At 49.4% G+C, this 18,935-nt stretch overlaps 2 protein-coding genes and 3 non-coding genes across 7 annotated transcripts; all 5 read left to right on the forward strand.

Annotated features, from left to right (window-relative positions):
• Positions 1-1,395: 1,395 nt before the first annotated feature.
• On the forward strand, positions 1,396-1,468 carry Trnat-ugu (transfer RNA threonine (anticodon UGU)). The gene has a single exon. It is a non-coding gene; the product is annotated as a tRNA-Thr (tRNA).
• Positions 1,469-2,391: 923 nt separating this feature from the next.
• On the forward strand, positions 2,392-2,478 carry Trnay-gua (transfer RNA tyrosine (anticodon GUA)). The gene is given in 2 exon segments: positions 2,392-2,428; positions 2,443-2,478. It is a non-coding gene; the product is annotated as a tRNA-Tyr (tRNA).
• Positions 2,479-3,298: 820 nt separating this feature from the next.
• On the forward strand, positions 3,299-3,370 carry Trnap-ugg (transfer RNA proline (anticodon UGG)). The gene has a single exon. It is a non-coding gene; the product is annotated as a tRNA-Pro (tRNA).
• Positions 3,371-3,514: 144 nt separating this feature from the next.
• Rnase4 (ribonuclease A family member 4) lies at positions 3,515-16,512 on the forward strand. 3 transcript variants are annotated; one of them, XM_057786151.1, is made up of 2 exons: positions 3,515-3,758; positions 15,289-16,512. In XM_057786151.1, the coding sequence occupies exon 2, from the start codon at positions 15,306-15,308 to the stop codon at positions 15,747-15,749; it is 444 nt and encodes a 147-aa protein (XP_057642134.1). In that variant the 5' UTR covers positions 3,515-3,758; positions 15,289-15,305; the 3' UTR covers positions 15,750-16,512. The 3 variants fall into 3 exon arrangements, with proteins under 3 accessions (XP_057642134.1, XP_057642135.1, XP_057642136.1); XM_057786152.1 differs by lacking the exon at positions 3,515-3,758 and adding an exon at positions 8,825-8,883; XM_057786153.1 differs by lacking the exon at positions 3,515-3,758 and adding an exon at positions 13,328-13,391.
• Ang (angiogenin) lies at positions 8,825-13,891 on the forward strand. Its single transcript, XM_057786154.1, has 2 exons — positions 8,825-8,883; positions 13,288-13,891. The coding sequence occupies exon 2, from the start codon at positions 13,306-13,308 to the stop codon at positions 13,741-13,743; it is 438 nt and encodes a 145-aa protein (XP_057642137.1). The 5' UTR covers positions 8,825-8,883; positions 13,288-13,305; the 3' UTR covers positions 13,744-13,891.
• Positions 16,513-18,935: the final 2,423 nt, after the last annotated feature.

Genomic DNA, 18,935 nt, shown 5'->3' on the forward strand with positions numbered 1-18,935 from the left:
TTGATTGATCAGGGCAGCGTCTTGCTCTGTGTTTGTCCTTGGCTTGCTTGCCCTGACCTCAGGAGTCTCAGGTCCCCGTCCCTACAGTCAGGTTTACAGGTGGAAACTACTATTCCGTTTAACTTTTATTATTTTATTTTACTTATTTTTGTGATCCTGGACATTGAACCCAAGACGCTGCAGTTCAGGAACGAGCTCCACTGTTCAGCTCTACTCCCAGACATAAATTTAGCCTCAGCACGGCCTTAGTTGGTGGACTCTAAACACAGGCGTGTCCGGTGAAGAGCGCCTGCACCTCCTGTTTATCAAGGTATGATTGAGTGTCTCCTCTGCACTCTGTCCACCGTATTTAAAGCAGCAGACTCTCGCTTCCCTGTCTGTGTCTTTTCTTTCCTCTGAGTCCGCAGCTGCCACTGCCCTGTGCTCGCCGACCCTGGTGTCCCGGCTCTCTGGTTTCTCCTCCCTTCCCTTTACTTTGCATTCCATGCTTGGTGAATTTCTGTTTTCTCTTTCCAAAGGGTCTAACGTCTTTCCTGTCTCCTCACCACCTCAGCTCTTGTACCTTCGAGGAAGGTGGACCAACCATGTTCTAACAATGTATCCTTAAATATTCTGGTCTTTCTTGAACTTTATTTATAATTTTCTTTTGCCCGGAACCGTCTGATACCCCACACCCCCGACCGCACAAATCTCAGCCTCTCCCTGTCCTGAGACTTCGTCCCCCCTCTAAGGCCTCCAAATGGCTTACTTGCAAGTTACACTTGGTACACTTGCTTTTAATTTTGGTTTCATAAAAATTCCCACGGACACTAGGCACCCACGTGGTGCACAAAGAAGTATGAGAAATAAAATAATTATCAGTGAAGTAAAATTACTAATGATAGAGTCTGAACCCTGTCTAGTTTCTAGTGTAGAATGTAGCACAGAATAGGAATTGGGAGCTTCTTGAATGCAGGAATGAGTTAAAAGGCGACCTGGCGCTTGCTTGTGCTGACGCTGAGGGGAAGGATCTCTTAAGAGGCAGAGGGGAAAATTCAGATATGGAAGCGTCCGTTTCAGCCCAGACTTGTGGCAGACTTGTTTCTTTGCGCTGGATTTCTGTTTTGAATTTCACCGTCAGAAGAAGGAAGCCCGAGAGGAGGACTCTGTTGCTGCGGTGGTGGTGGTGGTGACATTTCTTCAAATTTATCAGAGTAGTGAATCCCATCAGAATCCACTACTGTGCCAGTTCCAACAAGCCCAGAGTCTGTAGACTAAATTCCCATACTGTATATGGGATTGGGGTGTATACGGGAATATACCGTGTATGGCAATGGTCTTCCTTCAGGCAGTCGGGCGGCCCAGGAGCCAGCAAAGTTATCCTTTTCTAGGAAAGAATGAGGAGACGTTCCGTGTGGCCCTATAGCTCAGGGGTTAGAGCACTGGTCTTGTAAACCAGGGGTCGCGAGTTCAAATCTCGCTGGGGCCTGTACTCACGAAACATTTTGAAGAATCTTTGCTTATTTTGATTCTCCCTGAGGCGCTCCGTGGACAGTCCGCCACGCGAGACACGCGGGTGTGGAACGGGGAGATGGGAGGCCTGACCCCGGGCGGGCTGTGCGAGGGGGAGGGAAAGAGGGAGTAGGGAGGAAGGGGTTTGTGCGGGGAGGCCGCGGGATCTCCGTACTTCACTGACTCGCGCAGCAAATAAAGCGCCGCCGTTTGGAGGTGAGACGTTGGTCACCAAACCATGATAAAAACTCAGAGGCTGTGGTTATGGCTTCCTTTTAAAAGATGCTTCCTCTCCAAGGAGAGGGTTTTTTTGTTTTGTTTTGTTTTGTTTTGTTTTTTTGTTTTTTGTTTTTTGTTGTTTTGGTTTGGTTTGGTTTTTTTTTTTACATTTAGGAGCTGAGGTTGAACTTGGAAAATCTCACGTTGGGTAACCGCGCTACCAAGCCACGCCTCCAGTCCCTGGGTGGAATTCCTAGCTGTCGTGGCATCCCACGCCGTCCCGCCTCGCAGACTGGGTGCGCGGGATGCCGCGGGGTCCGGGTGCCGGGAGCACGTTCTCAGCTCTCTGGCGTCCGCGCACCGCATGCAGGCATGTACCCCCTCTCACCGCGTGCATGCATGCATCCTCTCTCACCTCGTGCATGCATGCGCCCACCTCTCACCGCATGCGAGTATGCACGCTCTTTCACCTCACGCATGCATGCGCCCACCCCGTAAGCGGACACCCACGGAGCGCTGGCTGCGTCTGGAAAGCCGCGGTGTGGCCGGACGCGGGACCCGGCAAGGTGTCTGGACTCCCTGCAGTCCCCAGACACCGAAAACTGTCGCTGAGTCGTCCCCGCGGCGAGGTGGCTGCCTGCCGACTGAAAACTGCTTTCTGAACATGGATCTACGTGCTTCCCTTCGATAGCTCAGCTGGTAGAGCGGAGGACTGTAGTGTCTGTAACAGCCATCCTTAGGTCGCTGGTTCGATTCCGGCTCGAAGGAGTAGCCTGTATTTTGGGCTTCCCACCCCCTAGTTAATTCTAGTCCTCTGTTCCCGCTCCTTCCTAACAATCGTCAGAACTGGCAGCGATCGCTGCTTGGGGACCCCGTGAGAGTGGACTTTTGGCTCCTGGCTCGCGTTTTATTGTTTACTTTTGGTTTCTAGCTGAGCCTAATTTGCTGCCCTATGTCCTAAGTTCAAAACCTACGGACCCGCTTGTGTGCACGTTTTCAGTGCTCTGCTGGCCCGCAAGGACTCTGATTTGAGGAACAAAACCCATAACTGACCGCGGTGATTGCCCCCATAACTGGCAGAGAAGCGCTTTTATTCATTTAGGTATTTGTCGGAGATGAGACTGGAAGAGTATAAAGTTCAGCAAAGGAAATGAGATTGAAAACGCAGTTCCTGTGAGGGTCGGCAGGATTCTCTCCGATTCTCCTCCGGCCTCGCTGGCCGCCCGCAGCGTTTGCGGCTGCAGGCAGCGGTGGTCGCAAGCCTGCAGAACACGTCCTGCGCCAGTCGGACGCTGAGCTCCACCCGGAGCGGGCAGCTCCACCTCGGCTCGCTTCGGGCGCCCGGGAAAACAGGCGTGTGACTTGAAATCTGATCCCATACTGAGCCTGGAGTTGTCGGGGACGTGGATAGAGAACAAGAGGGGATAGATCCAGAATTCATAGGTGGGGGTTGAGACAGACGGGGTGGAAATTAAACAGCACGAAAGAAAATGTTCCCGTAAGAAGGAAAAAAAGAAGAGAAACGCTGGCTCGTCCTGCAGTTCAGCGCCGAAGGATGGACAGAGTGCAAAGTGCTCCGGAGCACCGCGGCTCGTTGGTCTAGGGGTATGATTCTCGCTTTGGGTGCGAGAGGTCCCGGGTTCAAATCCCGGACGAGCCCAATTTTACACCGCCTTTCTTTACATCCTGGAAATAATTCCCCTGTAGTTGACTTTCTCTGACCATCCCGCCAAAAATGACCAGACCGCCGGCAGCTCTAGATTTCTGGGTTCTGCAGCGCCGTCCCCTCCAACTTCCCGGGGTGCGGTCCCCCTCGATCGGTTCTCGGGACGCCTGCCTGTCTGGTTCCTCTGCCCAGCGGGGAGGGGCGTCCTTACAGAGATGGGGTGCGGTCCCAGCCACCGAGCCTGGAACGCCCACCCTCCGCTCCTCTGCACCCGGCTCCAATCTGTTTGCGTGGCCGGGCTACACCGACCTCACCCATATCCGGGACGAGATTACAGGGGAAATTGCAGTTCTCCTATTCTGCATCCCACTAGGAAAAAAAGGTGAGAAACAAAGCCGCCGCCTCCACAGTTCCACGCCCGTGTGGGTTTCTACTCCAAACTATGGAGACAGTTTTTCCAGGAGCGGTTTGTCTAAGGAAACCCCGTCCATCCAGGGGCGGTGTGGGGGTCCTGGGAGGCCCCTTCTCGGGTCTGATTGCGGAGCTGAGATGTGGCGGGCATCAGCTCTCGCCAGAGTTGGCGATCCCCTTTGCACGGCTCCCTTTCCAGCTTGGCAGAGTGTAGAACCCAGGCTGAGAAGGGACCACAGAATCTGCGGAGCGAGGAATGAGTGCCAGGAACCCTTATCTTACTGATCGCGCGTTCGCTCGGATAAGGAAGACCTGAGGGTTCCTAGGTTGGAATCAGATTTGTGGGAAAAGCTGTCAAGGTTGTGCACGCAGAACTTAACATTTGAGGACTGGTGTTTTTCATTTTCTATTTCCTGTCTCCCTCCGGTAACTCACCCTGAAGAGTGTTGCGAAACTTTTGGAGATGAGTGTCAACAGCCTCCTCCGTCCGTGCCTTCTCACTGAACGGCTGGGATTCTCTCGCTCTGATACAGCACATCAAACCGTGGCTGTGCAATATCTTTGTCCTTAACTGGGACTTCTCCAGTAGGCCAGGGTCTTCCCTCTGTGGCGACAGCAATTTTACTGTTCGTTCACGCTCGCTGTAAAGCTCAGTCTCAACAGGCCCTGGCCAACTCCCTGCAACTATTCAAAGTGTGCACCACTCCGAGCTGAGCCAGCGGCTTTAGTTCAAGAAACTCCCCTTGATGAAAGGGAATTCAAACGTTTGGGAGATTTATGGAAATAATCAGTGTTGGTTTCCTTTAACTAATTTTTAGTAATATTTTAAAAGTTAGTTTTGACTTTTCTACAAATCATTCCGTCACAGGAATGTAAAAGGTCTCTTGGTCAATTAACGTCCCTTTCTCTGTTCTTAATTTCCACATCTGTAAAACGAAAGTTGGGAGCATCCCAGGCTTCCCTCTGTTCCCGTCTTGATTGGGTGGGGTGTGCGGTGTCGTAACACGGGTTCGGATACTGTGGACTTGATCTGTAGTTTAACGCGGCGGGAGGGGGGTGTTTAGAAGAAGCGGACTAGCTATGGCCAGGGTCAGAGATGGGCCTGCAAAAGTCATCAGTTCTTCAGGGTCTCAGCTTTGTGGGGTACAGAGCTCCCCACAAGCCTCCCTCTCATCCGGTTCTCTCTGCATCCCACGGAAAGTTTGTGGAGCCGTCCAGTGGTGGCATTGTTAGTTGTGACCCAAACATGGATTAAAAAGTGAACTGACACAGGCTGGGATTTCCCATCATATCTTTATTTGACCAGAGTGCAATCTCTGTAGGGTATTCTGAGAATAACTGGAAGTCGGGAATAGGCCAAAGCCCAGTGCTATGGGGAAGTAAATGTTTAATTTGTGTCTTGTTTGGAGATTCAGGGAAGTCTTCAGGACTTTGTTCCCGTTCTCCCTCAACCAGTGGAGCCCCCACTTCCTCAAGCCCTAGTCCTGTGAGCTTTTCTCTTTTCAGCTACTTCTGTCGTTGATTGTGTTAAGTTAGCGTTGTACAGGAATCGACACAATTTTCTCATACCTTCCCCACCTGGTCCTACAATGAGCCCGAAGAACAGAATTGAACATGCACTCTATCTAAAGGGGGAAATGTCTTGGAGGGAGAATTTCATGCCGCACGCATCCATGGATACTACTGGCTTGGAGAAGAGAGTCAAAAATTCCAGGAAAGGAGTATGGTTTTCAGGAGGTTGAAACTTTGTAGCCTGCCCTGGAACTCGATCTGTAGACCAGGCTGGCCTCGAACTCACAGAGATCCGCCTGCCTCTGCCTCTGTCTTCTAAGTGCTAAGATTATAGGCATGCACCACCACTACCTGGTTGGTTAAAACTTTTTTAATAAATACTTTTTAAAATTGTCAGTTGTTTCATGTGGGTTAAAATTACTGACAAAGATAAAATATTCAGGCCCAGGGATGTGGCTCAGTTGGTAGTCTACCATAGCACGTGCAAGGCCCTGGGTCTGAGCCCTAGCAACACACACACACACACACACACACACACACACTTTATCATTCCTAGGCTATAATACCTTGCATCTTAATAAAATACAAAACTTTTTAAAATACCCATTTCTGTTTCAATATGTGCCAAGTTGGAAAAAAAAAATTGGCCTGGCTTTTGTCAGGGAATTGAGCAGGTTCTCAATCCTTTGAGTGGTCAGGTGAAGGGCTTGTGACTTCAGAGAAGGCATTTGGCTGCTCAGCACACTAACACGGCTCCCAAAAGCTCCCTTTTGGTCTGTCTGTAGGGCAAGGCGGTGTGTGTGTGTGTGTGTGTGTGTGTGTGTGTGTGTGTGTTGCGGGTTAGGGTCGGGAGTCTGCTTTTGTGACTGTTCGCAGGAAAGGGCCTCGCAGATGGTCATCCCTGGCTGTGGGGGTTGGCTGGTACTCCTCCCATCCCCGAGGGACAATGAGGCCATCAGGGTGTTGCAATGCGCTTGGCTGTTCTCTCTGAACAAATGGGTGGTTGATGACCCCAGAACTCAGTTCTTCCACATCTGTTGAAAGAGTGATGTGGGATTAATTTAAAACAGGCACCGCCATACACAGTATGTTTGCACACAGAGCGTGTTGGTCATTCTATTAATAGCTTTCATAATTTTGGTTTTATTTTTCCCAGATATTCTCGGAGACCCCGATAATTACACTCCTGCAAATCCACTCAACACTCCACCACACATTAAACCAAAATGATACTTTCTCTTTGGCCCCTCCTCCGTCCCCTCCCCCCCCCCGTCCCTCCCGTCCCCCGTCCCCGTGTTCCACCGCCCCCCCCCCGCCCCCGCCCGATAGCAGCACTGGTCTAGCCCTGAAGTTCCCCGGGCTGTTGCGTCTCTACTTTGGAAACACTTCACGTTTTGGCAAAGTCTGGCACTTGTCCATGGGCAGGGCAGTGTGCTTGTGGTCAGAAGTGTGCTTGAGCCTTCCTTTCCAGAGACTCTAGCACCCTCAAGTCACCAGGGCAGAGAGAGGGCAGGCTGCATAGCTAGCTGGGTCATCTGATCACAGCCACAGTTGGGTTAGGAGTGTGGGGGGAAGGGAAGGGGAACACAAACCTTCCAGGTCCTCATGCCACCTTCTCAAGCTGTCGTGGGCTGCGTGTCCCTCGGGCTGAGCGCATTCTGGGCAGCTTCTTTATGTTTGTTTGTTTGAGGCAGGGTTTCTCTGTGTAACCCTGGTTGTCCTGGATCTAGTGGTGCTGTAGATGAGGCTGGTCTCGAACTCACAGAGTGCTAGGATTAAAAGCATGAGCTTTTAAAGAAAGATTTTACACTGTAGTTGGGAACAATACTTCATTGGCAAAGGCAAATCAGGCGATTTCAGCAACTTTTTGCAGGCAACAACAGAGCACTCCCAGATCAATGACCACACCCGGGTGGCCTCATCAGCCCCCAGGGTGAGCATCAGTCAGCTTCCCTAGCCAGACATCGCTCTACTTAGCGATCAAGCTTTATTTAATAACTGCTACGAAATCTCGCATCTCTGAACCTTTAAACAGAAGCGCAGGGAGTTTGCACAGCTAGAGGCTCTAGGTCAGTTGATGGGGACTTAGGTGTCGAGTCACGAAGAATACAGAAATGAGTAAGCAAATATTCTTTTCTGGGAAGGTTCTACCTAATGAAGAGACAATGAGATTAACCCTCAAAGGAAAACTGACTGCCTGTTTTCTCAGTCACACCAACCTGAAGTAAAGCCAGAATCATCCCACCCAAGGCCAGGTGTGAGCATGCCTGCAAGTTGGGTCCTGAAGCTGCCCGCGTGTCTCTTTCCCATCTGAGCTTCCTGAGGGGGTTCTGTTCCTGCTACGCAGAGGAATAGCCCCGCTGAGGGAGTCTGGAGATGATGAAGACATGCATCTTCCTCCTGCTAGAGCGAGTTAGTCAGCTCATGGCTCTAGCTCTTGTGCCCAGACTCACTCAAAATATCTCCAACAGGGTTCTCATGTGGGGAAAGGTGTTTTGCTGCTTGCCTGCACCTCTCCTCCCTCATCGTCAACCTGTAGGTGTTTTTTCCCTACTTATTTAGAAATAAATGCAGCTTAAATTACACACAAATATCTATACAAAATGACTGAGCAAAATATAGAAACTGACAAACCTAAACTGTTTCAATCCTGCCCTACACGGAAGATAAGTGTACAGCAATTCTTTACATTTTATATACTTATTTATTTTCTGTGGGGGTATTTTGTCTGCACGTATGTCTGTGTACAAGGCATATGCCATACCTAGGGAGACCAGAAAAATGTATCATTATAGATGGCTGTGAACTGCCACATGGATGCTGAGAACTGGGCCTGGGTCCTCTGAAGAGCCGTCTGTGCCTGTAGCCGAGCCCTCTGTCCAGTCCTGAAGATGAATACATAACAATTCCAGAAAGCTCTCTGCTCCCTCCCTGTGTGCTTTGTGGGCGGAGGAAAGCTGTCGCGTGGGTTATCTACTACTGCTTAGTCATGGTCTTCCTCAGAAGCGGAGCAGAGGGACACACTGCCTTCTTTACATGGTTAGGATCAGGTTGGAAGTCAGGTTCTGTCTCCTGTGGATGGATGACGGGAAGACGAGCCCAGGAAATGCTGGGATGGAGGAGGGGGGCACAGCTGCCTCACTCCTCCTCTGGACTCCTTCCAAAGTTGACCTTAAGGTCAGAGATAACATGTTTTTGCATCATTCCACGGCATATGAAGAATGAGACCTCAGTCCTACCATGGGAAGGGTAAGGACCATGGGCATCAGGAAAGAGGTGGCTTTGGGACAAAGGCCATGCCGAGCAAACATTGTTGTCTCTGAGCAAACATTGGCCTTGCCAGGCGGTTACTGTTTGACCCGGTCATGCCCAGGAAAAGGTGAATGACTCCTTGTTTGTTCCCTAGTGGTGTCCTTGTTTACATCTGTCTGACAAAGCGTGTCCTTAGGAACGATCTCCCCGCCCCCTCACACAGCCCTGTATATAACCAGACCGAGAGCACCTTTGCTTCACACCGCTGGACCTGGTCTCCAGGAGCAAACATCTGGACTCATCTCCAGTTGGAGGAAAGCTGGCCAACTTTTGTAAGATTCTGCCTCCTTCTGCTCTGTTTCTCCTCCCCTGCACTCTAGCCATTCATCTATAAAGAAACCAGTTATCCCTCCCTAGGACTTCTAGGCCCAACCTCATGCTTTAAAAAGAAAATAAGCCGGAGTCTAAATTTAAAATGAAAGCAGCTTTCTTTTGGGATAGTTTGTTTCTGGGCGAAGGTAATGAATGAGACTGAGAGCCAGGAGATGGAGGTGTGGGAGGTGAGGGCGGAGATCGATCAATCGGATGCTCAGCTGTGACAAAATCACCCAAGGCATGGGAGTGTGCTGACCTTCCAGGGCAAGCATGTGGCTTGGCAGGAATAAAGAGAAGAGCCCCAAACTGCTTCTGGCAGTTCCTTTAAAAAAATAATATGGATGCTCTTTGGAAACAAGTGTAATGCGTGCTAAGATCAAAAGACAGTAAATGGGGGAAGGAGGGAGGGAGGATTCAAAGGAAGGTGAGGCATTGTTGCTATGGCTTCCTCTGCAAGCTTTGCTAGGGAGACACAGGTAGTGAGGGCCCAGCTGTGAAAGGGTTGCCCCATAAGGTCAGCCCTGCTCCCTCTCTTGGTACAAAGCCCTGCCAGTGGGGAGAAAAGAGAACATCGGTGCTTGTGAGGACTGCAGGATCAACTTAAGAGAGGGTAAAATGAGTCTGAAGAAGTCCGAATGACGTCACGTGCTGGGTACTAACTCGGCTCGGCCCTTTGGCCTTGCCGGTTTACACCCGCACCCCAGATCATCCAGAGGTCGTTGTTTTCACGCAGTTTCACCTGGCATGAGGAAGTTCAGAGTTAAATACGCGAGTGAGGCAGTTGCAAGGGAGTGGACAGTGCACAGCGGTGCTCCAGGTTCTGTCTCTTCATTAGAGAAATGAAGTTGTACATAGTAAGCCCGAGAACTGTTAGGTGAGTTGGTAAATATTAATGCGCGATTTCTGCAAGTTAGAAACAAGCAAGTCCTTTACCTGGCCACACAGGCCTGCGTGGTTTCAAAGTCTTGAAGGAAGTGTCTTTTTAGGAGGTGACTGGGCTTACACAGACGACCTTCATGGAGATGTGTTTCAGAGATTGGGCCAAGGTTACCCCTTCACCTCTTTCTTCCGTTGGTACCATAGGCCTGGAGAGGGAAGAGAAATTAATCACGGGCCATACTGAGAGCCTGCCGTGCTCTCAGTGCACTATGATTCAAGGCAAAGAATACGGATCCTGCTCAATCATAGGTTATACAGCATCGGGAAATATGGACAGGATCTCATGAGTACCGATGTGCTTTGGAGACAGCCGCCATGAAACCCGAGAGCTGGTCAACATCTGCTTTGTGATATCCTCGGCGTTTGGATCCTCCACATTGTGGACTTTGCTTTGGTGTCCTAACTACCCAAAGCCCGGCAAGATTGCTTGCCGATTCACATTCCCCAGTCTGTACTCTTATAAGGTTTTCAGTACAGGCTGACCGTGGTTGCCGAATGGCAGCATCCCTGTCCACGACTGCCACCTGCTGAGTCATTCAAGTATTGCAGCTCTTGTTATTAGGTGTGTTCGGGTCTGCACGGATCTCACTAGGCAGCCAAACGAGTCCCCGTGCCTACAGGCATGCATGCAGCACCACACGCAGCTCTTCCTAATTTCTGGGGGAAAAACAACCCGCACCCAGGCAAGATAACCCCAAGACCAATGCGAAGAGCTCAGTAAGTGCTTGTCCCGCAGCTGGTAGCTCCGCTAGAGCAGAGGCAGCGAGTGAACGCTGGTTATTCTTCAGGGTGGCTGTCCCTTCGGCACTCGAGCACTTTCCTCAGTGAACAACAAAACCCACTTGCGTTTGATTCTGTTACACATTATAATGTGCGTGCCTAATGGAAGTTTGTTATTTCTATACTGTGAAGTGTGGTGTTCTTTAGCTGTGGTCATCATGAAACGCACAGGGTGGGTTAGCGTCAGGTGCTAATTAGAAAGACAGTTCACCACCACCACCACCACACTCACACACACTCCCCCCCCCCAGGAACAGACTACATACAAGCTGAGTGCCAGGACTGTCGCCTTACACACACACACACACGCGCACACACGCACGCACACACACGCGCACACACGCACACACACACGCACGCACACGCACACACGAGGTAAAAGTAAAAGTGTTCAGGCTTACACATGAGAGAAACACAAAATAAAGCTAATGATTAACTTAATGCCGCTGAAAATGTACCACACTTTCGGGAAAAGAAAAAACAAAACAAAACAAAACAAAAAACCCCTTTTACCTGGGGCTGATCTTCTCCTTCAACAATACATTTCTTCAGGCCTAAAGATGCAACATTCTTTACATTTATTTACAGTCAAGGTCTTGACTATCCCAGGCTGTCCTCGAGCTGGCTATAGGGCCAAAGATGACCTTGAACTTCCAATTCTCCTGCCTCCATCTTCCCAGAACTACATTAACTGGGCATGGCAGTTTTTAATCGAGAGTTTGAGGTCAACCTGGACTACATGGCAAGACCCTGTATCCAAGAAAAAAACCTCAAAACTTTTGTTGTTGTTGTTAAATGTGGGGGTACTCACGGCTGTCTATCGTGGTTCTGTGGTGAGGTGCACATCTGTGCCCATGTTCCTCAGAAGTCATCTATCATGTTTGCTGGGCCCTGAAGCTCAGCAGTCACGGGGCTGGGTCTCGAGGATCCTTAAGTTTTCTGTCACAGCATCCTCAAGCCCAGCATTTACGACTGAACTACTTTCTCCTTATAGTGCTGTTTTCATTTTTTGTTTTTTGTTTTTTCGAGACAGGGTTTCTCTGTTAAACAACCCTGGCTGTCCTGGAACTCACTCTGTAGACCAGGCTAGCCTCAAACTCACAGAGATCCATCTGCCCCTGCCTCCTGAGTGCTGGGATTAAAGGCATGCACCACACTGTCCAGCTCTTACAGTGCTTTTTTAAAAGATTTATTTTTATTGTTTTAAGTGTATGCATGCGTGTCTGTGGGCAGGTATCAGTAAGAGAGTGTATGTTCCCACAGAGGCCAGAAACATTAGATCCCTGGGAGCTGGAGTTGCAGGCAGGCGTGATCTGCCTGTGAGTGTTGGGAACCGAGCTCAGGTCGTCTGAGAGAGCAGGATGCACTCTTCACTGCTGAGCCATCTCTGCAGCCCCACTGTGAGGAGGGTTGTTAGGTCTCAGGATTATCTTTACATTCTTCTTCAAAGACTTACGGGTATTATCAAAAACTGCTTGCCACAAACACCTAATACCTCTTGGTTCTCAGAATTTCAAATTACATTAGAAATAACATCTTTTAAAAGTCCATAAGGGAGCCAAGCTCCAGCAGAAGGCGCCTTTGGCTCTAAGGTGTGTGGTTTGTGATGGTGTATGTGGTACGGGGTGAGCCGAGAGCTCTCCAGAGACCATGGCAGCGCTCTCCTTTGTCCTTTTCAGAGAGATCTTACAGCAGACTGTGAGCCCTTTGGCTTCATGAAGAGATCTCAGTTTGTTTTTTTATGTTTTATTTTGCCACACTGTAAGATCATGTGCCCGTGTGACCCTATTCCAGACACGGGGGACTAGCACCTATTCTCTCGAATCTTCCAAACGACTCTGAAGTGAGACACTCTGGAACACAAGCTTGCATTGTTTCCTCTCTGCAGACATTCCTCCCAGATTCTCTACAAGGGCTGCACGCTTTGTCCCTTCTTCCTGCGCATTGTACAGTAACTCTGCCCTTTGGGAGAAGTAGACCTGCCCCCTCACACCAAGGCATCTGCTCTCAACAGCTTTCCTCACACCTGAATGCCCGGAGCCATCTCAGTGTCTGTGGGGCATTGGCTGCCCCTGTGCTCACATCCCCCAGAAGTCATTCCTCATGGCTCTCAGCTCCTGTGTTACCGTCTACCTCACCTCAGGAGGTCCCGTTGCGTCCCCTGGGTGCCACATCTCTATTCTTTTCTTTCTTTCCGCCACCCCCCAACCCCAGCAGAGTCATCTGTGTTGGCCAAGCTAGCACGGAACTCCAGGGCTTGAGCAATCCTCCTGCCTCGGTCTCCTAAGTAGCTGGGACTACACCGCTGCCCTGTCCTTGGTATATCTTAAGGTCTTTGTGTCCCAGGATCTAGCATGTTTCTGGGCCCAACAGGGAGCCGAGTGATGTTTGTTATCAAGTTAAGTAATGAGTGGCTAAGGATATAAATAGTTTTAAATTATGCTATGACTGACGGTGATCCTAAAAGAAAGAGGAGGATGTAGATCATGGAGCCAACTAGGAAGGGGAAAACAAAGATGGAATTTGAAGCCTGGGGACAACTGATTTGTAATGTCCTCTCGCAGAGAAATGTCTCCACCCTTTTAGTCTAAATTGGCATGTGGTGCCATGACCCCACCATTGCTACTTTTTGTTCTTGGCAGGAATCTCTGTTGGAAGAGATGACAGTGAGTCTGGGCCCCCTGTTGTTGGTCTTCATGCTGGGTCTGGTTGTGACCCCACCAGCTCTGGCTCAGAATGACCCCAGGTATAAAAAGTTCCTTACTCAGCACTATGATGCCAATCCAAGTGGCCGTGACGACAGATACTGTAAAAGCACCATGAGGAACCGAGGCCTGACCTCTCCCTGCAAGGAGTTCAACACTTTTGTTCATGGCAGCAAGGACAGCATCAAGGCTGTCTGCGGAAAAGATGGAGAGCCCTTTGGAAATAACTTAAGAATAAGCACCTCTGAATTCCAGGTCACCAACTGCAAGCATAGAGGAGGGAATACCCGGCCTCCATGCCGGTACCGAGCCTCCAGAGGGTCCAGACGCATTGTTGTTGCCTGTGAAAATGGCTTGCCTGTCCACTTAGACGAGTCTGTCATCAGACAATAGCCAGCAGGCCCCTGGCACAGAGTTGGTTCTACGTTCTTTTGATTCCCTCTTTACCCCAGAACACTGATGGCAACGGTCACTGTCAGAACACAAACTATCTGAAACTTGTGTCTCCTGATTTGTGACGCACAGAAATAAAGATGTCTCTAAAGCCATTAAGAATCTGTCTGGAAGAGTCACTAGTTCCTAGGAAATTTAGTGTTTCCTAATTTTTCTACTCAGCTGCTCTTGATGGGAGGGACAGAAACAGAGATGTTCTTCTTTATCTGCCAATCAGTGGGAGGAGGGACTTCATCTTTCTGTGGCAGTGGGGATGATAATTGTTTACAGACAAGGCAGATGGGAGTTCTCAAAAGAGTTGTCTGTTAACTAATAGGTCACTACACGAGCCCTTGGGGGAAGGCAAGCTCCCCACCCCTCCTCCCTTCTCACACACATACCCAAGGACAAATCACTGTGAGACCGTCAGCACTGAGGGGCAGACAAACCTCATGCTCTTGTCCTCAGCCACCTAATGACGTCCCTTAATTCTCTTAGAAACCTCGGCTCTAACCGAACCAGAATCATGGTTTCACACAGAGTAGAATTTCAGAATCAGCCTGTGTGAAGCAGTTAACCTCCTGGAAAGGTTAACTGTTCTGTCTCATTGAAGGAATCATCAGCCCGCTCATCTCCTGGGTGTGCTTTTAGGTGAATCACCCTTTCTGAAGGATGGTCTCTGAAGGCTGGATTAACTAACCCTGAAGGGGAGAGAACACGTGCTGTGTTCTAATCTTTGGAGCAGAATATCTATTCTACCCAGAGGAGATAGTTCACTGTTTTGACTGGGAGGCCCAGTGAGTGCCAAGGAGAGGTTCACTTTTCTAGTGTAATCAGGGAAACAGGAGGTAGGGTGCCAAGCCAAACATGAGGGAGGGGGCCATCTTCAATGACCTCCAGGACTACTAATAACTGTAGCAACACTATCTCAAATCTATACCTGGAGGCACGGAAGCAGGGCACAGGCATGGCTGTGAACGTGGGGGGTGTTAAAAAGTAATACTTGCATTTCATACCAGTAATTATCACGTAGCAAAGCAGAGGCTTCAGGTAGGATGAAGTCCACACGTGTATCTGTGTACCTCAAACCAGCTCTGAGACACAGCTCTTGGTCTGTACCTGCATTGTTAAGTCTGCTTGACTCTGGAAAAAGACTGTCCCTGTTACTTTGGGGTGTCCACTTAGTTTGCTCTTGAGTCAACCTGCAAGTCAATCTGAGGACTGACCACCAGATGGCAGCATCCGATAGCCATTCCTTAAGCCATTCCTGTCTATTTTTAAGTCTTTAGAATTTCACACAGGTGTTTTTGGTCATTTTCACTGTCCTCTCTGAGCTCTCCCAGGTCCCCCCATCATCCTTCCCACCCAACTTCACAGCCTCCGTTTTTTTTAACTCATTAAGCCAAGCTTGTTCTGTCCAGATGCTCAGAGATTTTGCTTTGCCGTTCTCAGTAGTCCAGTGCCCAGTCTTTACCCTCTTTCCTTCTGTCTTTGCTTTCTTCTCAGGCCCTTTCTAGGTCGTGATGGCTCTGCCCAGGACCCAGTCCTTGCTTCTGCTCTTGGTACTGGCCTTGCTGGGGCTAGGGCTCGTGCAGCCCTCCTACGGCCAGGACCGAATGTACCAGCGGTTCCTGCGGCAGCATGTTGACTCTCAGCAGACCGGAGGCAGTGACAGCTACTGCAACCTGATGATGCAGAGACGGAAGATGACTTCTCACCAGTGCAAACGCTTCAACACCTTCATCCACGAAGACATCTGGAACATTCGTAGCATCTGCAGTACCACCAGTATCCAGTGCAAGAATGGCCAGATGAACTGTCACGAGGGTGTACTGAAGGTCACAGACTGCAGAGAGACAGGGAGCTCTAGGGCTCCCAACTGCAGATACAGGGCCAGTGCCAGCACCAGGCGGGTTGTCATTGCCTGCGAGGGTAACCCAGAGGTCCCGGTGCACTTTGACAGATAGATAGATGCCATCCTGCGGCTGCTACAGCTGTTAACTGCAGTTGGCCTCGGAGGAAGTGACAATAGCAATGAGGGATGCATCGAAGGCCTTGGGCTTTGTTCCCACTGCTCATGCCATATACCCATGTATACCCTATATAACCCATTGTATTGAACGGAGAAGAGGGAAACCTCTCCTCACAGCCTGACTCCCAGAGTATCCTCTGACGCTTGCATCACGCGTATTTAGACAGTATTGCAATGATCACAAAGTGCCTTCTTAGTTTAAGCTGTCTCATTGCAGTGCCCTAACCCCCACCCCATACCTATTCTGCTACTTTATTCAGACTTTTAGAGTTAAAGACTTTGAAGACCATGAAAACATTGGAAATTCTCAGATAAAAATCTAACTGAGGGCTGGAGAGATGACTCAGAGGTTAAGAGCACTGGCTGCTCTTCCAGAGGTCCTGAGTTTAATTCCCAGCAACCACATGGTGGCTCACAACCATCTGTAATGAAATCTGGTGCCTTCTTCTTCTGACCCACAGGCGTACATGCAGACAGAGTATTGTATACATAATAAATAAAAAAATTTAAAAAAGAATTTGAAAATAACATGCCAACAAATTAAAAGATATGAGTTGTTTGATATTAATTATGGTTTGTGGCTACTAAGATTTTTAAAATGCTATATCAAAAAAGACAGTAGATCACCAAGATTTTTTTACTCTCCTTAATTGAAAGATTTTCTGCATTTTCATTATAATAAAGAGGTGTCAGCTGAAGTACTGTGTCATGGCCTTGTGTTCCCCTGATCTCTTTAAGTTCCTGTTGAGTCTGTGAACTCTCATGTCCTGGGTGTCACCACACATCTGGTTAGAGGCAAATGCTCATCAGAGCCATCACGACAGAGACTCTTCCACATGTCGCCTAAGATCATCAGAAAACACAGATATTTACGTTATGATTCATAACAGTAGCAAAATTACAGTTAGAAGTAGGGACAATAATTTAATGGTTGGGAGTTGTATTAAAGGGTCCCAGCGTCAGGAGGCTGAGAAACACTGCTCTCCAGGATCAACAAGTGCACTTAACCCTTACGCCAGCTCTCCAACCCCCGATCTTGTACTACTCAAGCTTTGCCTGTTGTTTGCCACACAACACAGATACACTATTATGAGGATCTGACGCAGTCCCAAGTGAAGTGTCTTGTTGCTGTGAGCACGGACCCTAATGCGTGCGGAGTCACGGCAATGACTTCCCTGAGCCAGGCTCAGAGGAATAACTACGGCTTTCCGTGGTTGGAGCTCCAATGCTGAGAACAGATCAACCCACAGCTCCTTCCGCCTGCCTGCAGCCTGAGACCACGCCCCCTCCAGAGACCCTCTACCGAGATCAGCTAGCCCAATTCCCCCTCATTCTTTGTCTGTACCATTGTTCTTCATCCTGCAGAGGAAACTTCCCACAAACCTAAGTAGTTCAGCTGTACACCCGCTAGCCTTTCAGTTAACACATTATCCACAGTGGTCAGGAAGAAGGCAAGACTCGGGGGGCCTTGGTGTGTGTGTGTGTTTACCTCCCATACTCACGAAGAAGCGATGAAATCAGAGGTGAGTCTCAGAGACAAGCCCGATGACCTGGATGGAAGGAGAGGACCAGACTTTGGAATGGTTTTACTCTGGTTTGCCAGGAAATACACTTATGAGCCAGACAGATTTCCCTCTGACTTTCCTGACAACCGACTCTCCAAATGCAACAGGGTTTACAGACTGGAAGGTTTGAACAAGTTTATTATGCCAGGCATCGTGAACCAAATTTCAGGATCGCTGGTACAGTCGGTGCATCGCCACTGTTCAGAGAGCAGAATTTAGTAATAAACTCCATCCTGTCTTATCCATGGGTTTCCTGTTCTAGCCCCCAATACTCAGATGTGACCGGAAGCTACTTTTGTTAGTTTGTTTCCATTTTCTGTTTTTGAATTCGAATCATAGTTATTGAAGACTTTCTCTTTGACTGTGGGATTAGTTAAACTAGACCATGTCCACCATGGCCTGACTGAGGAGGGCACCAGAGAAAGGGCTTATCAAAGTGGATATGGTCAATCAGACTAAATGGAGCCTCTTGTCTAAGCCTCAGGAGGATGGAGTCCAGTAAAGAAGCGCTCATGCATGCCCTCCTGAACAGCCTGCCTGTTCTTTGGATCTCAGTGAGTTCCAGGACAGTCAGGGCTGCACAGAGAAACCCTGTTGAGAGAGAGAGAGAGAGAGAGAGAGAGAGAGAGAGAGAGAGAGAGAGAGAGAGAGAGACCCTATAAGAAGTTTCCAGAACTAAGGGTCGCCGTAACTTCTGAGCCACAGCAGTAGTTTCACATTTAGACAGGGGTACCGCTCTCCAGTCTGGCTTGCTTTGCTTGCTAACACGGCTGTGTATCCAAGTGGCCCTTGTAACACCAGCTTCACATCAGAGTAGGATTTGTGGGTTTATGTGTAGAAGATATTTTCTACATTTAAAGCGGGTTATTCTTTATTTGATGAACATTGCATTGACTAGGAGGCAGAAGGCGTGTGATCCTGATACGGAGGACACGCACTGGAACAGGCCTTCATTTCATGCTCACACATTCTTAGAATTCACAGAGCAACTTGCTGAAGCCTGTGCTATACTCTAAGACAGATGCCTTCAAAGACTTATGCCTTGGGCTGGGGAAGCATCACCCCAGCGTGCTCGAGGTCTTAGGTGCAACTCCCAGCACCACCAAAAAGAAGAATTCTTCCTTCCTCCCTCCCTCTTTCCCCCCTCCCTCCCTCCTTCCCCCTCCCTCCCCCTCCCTCCTTCCTTCTTTCCTTTTTTCCTTCCTTCCTCCTTCCCTCCCTCCCTCTCTCACTCCCTCCTTCCCTCCTTCCTTCCTTCTTCCCTCTCTCCCTCCTTCCTTCCTCCCTCCCTCTCTCCTTCCTCCCACCCTCTCTCCTTCCTCCCTCCCTCTCTCCCTCCTTCCTTCCTCCCTCCCTCCCTCTCTCCCTCCCTCCTTCCCTCCTCCCTCACTCCCTCCCTCTTTCCTTCCTTCCTTCTTCTGCCACCTCTCAGCAGGTCCTTCCTCTTCTCTGTATCCATTAAGTCACTACTTGCATTTAAGTTTTGGATAGTTTGTGGAAACTTGCTAGAAAGGGCTCCAGACAGCTGTGCACATGATTGCCACTTTGTTTTTCCT

Source organism: Chionomys nivalis, chromosome 12, assembly GCF_950005125.1.
Source record: "Chionomys nivalis chromosome 12, mChiNiv1.1, whole genome shotgun sequence".
NCBI lineage: Eukaryota > Metazoa > Chordata > Mammalia > Rodentia > Cricetidae > Chionomys > Chionomys nivalis.

Coding starts and splice junctions, on each gene's coding strand:
- Ang (XM_057786154.1), top strand. CDS start 13,306: ATGACAGTGAGTCTGGGCCCCCTGTTGTTGGTCTTCATGCTGGGTCTG.
- Rnase4 (XM_057786151.1), top strand. CDS start 15,306: ATGGCTCTGCCCAGGACCCAGTCCTTGCTTCTGCTCTTGGTACTGGCC.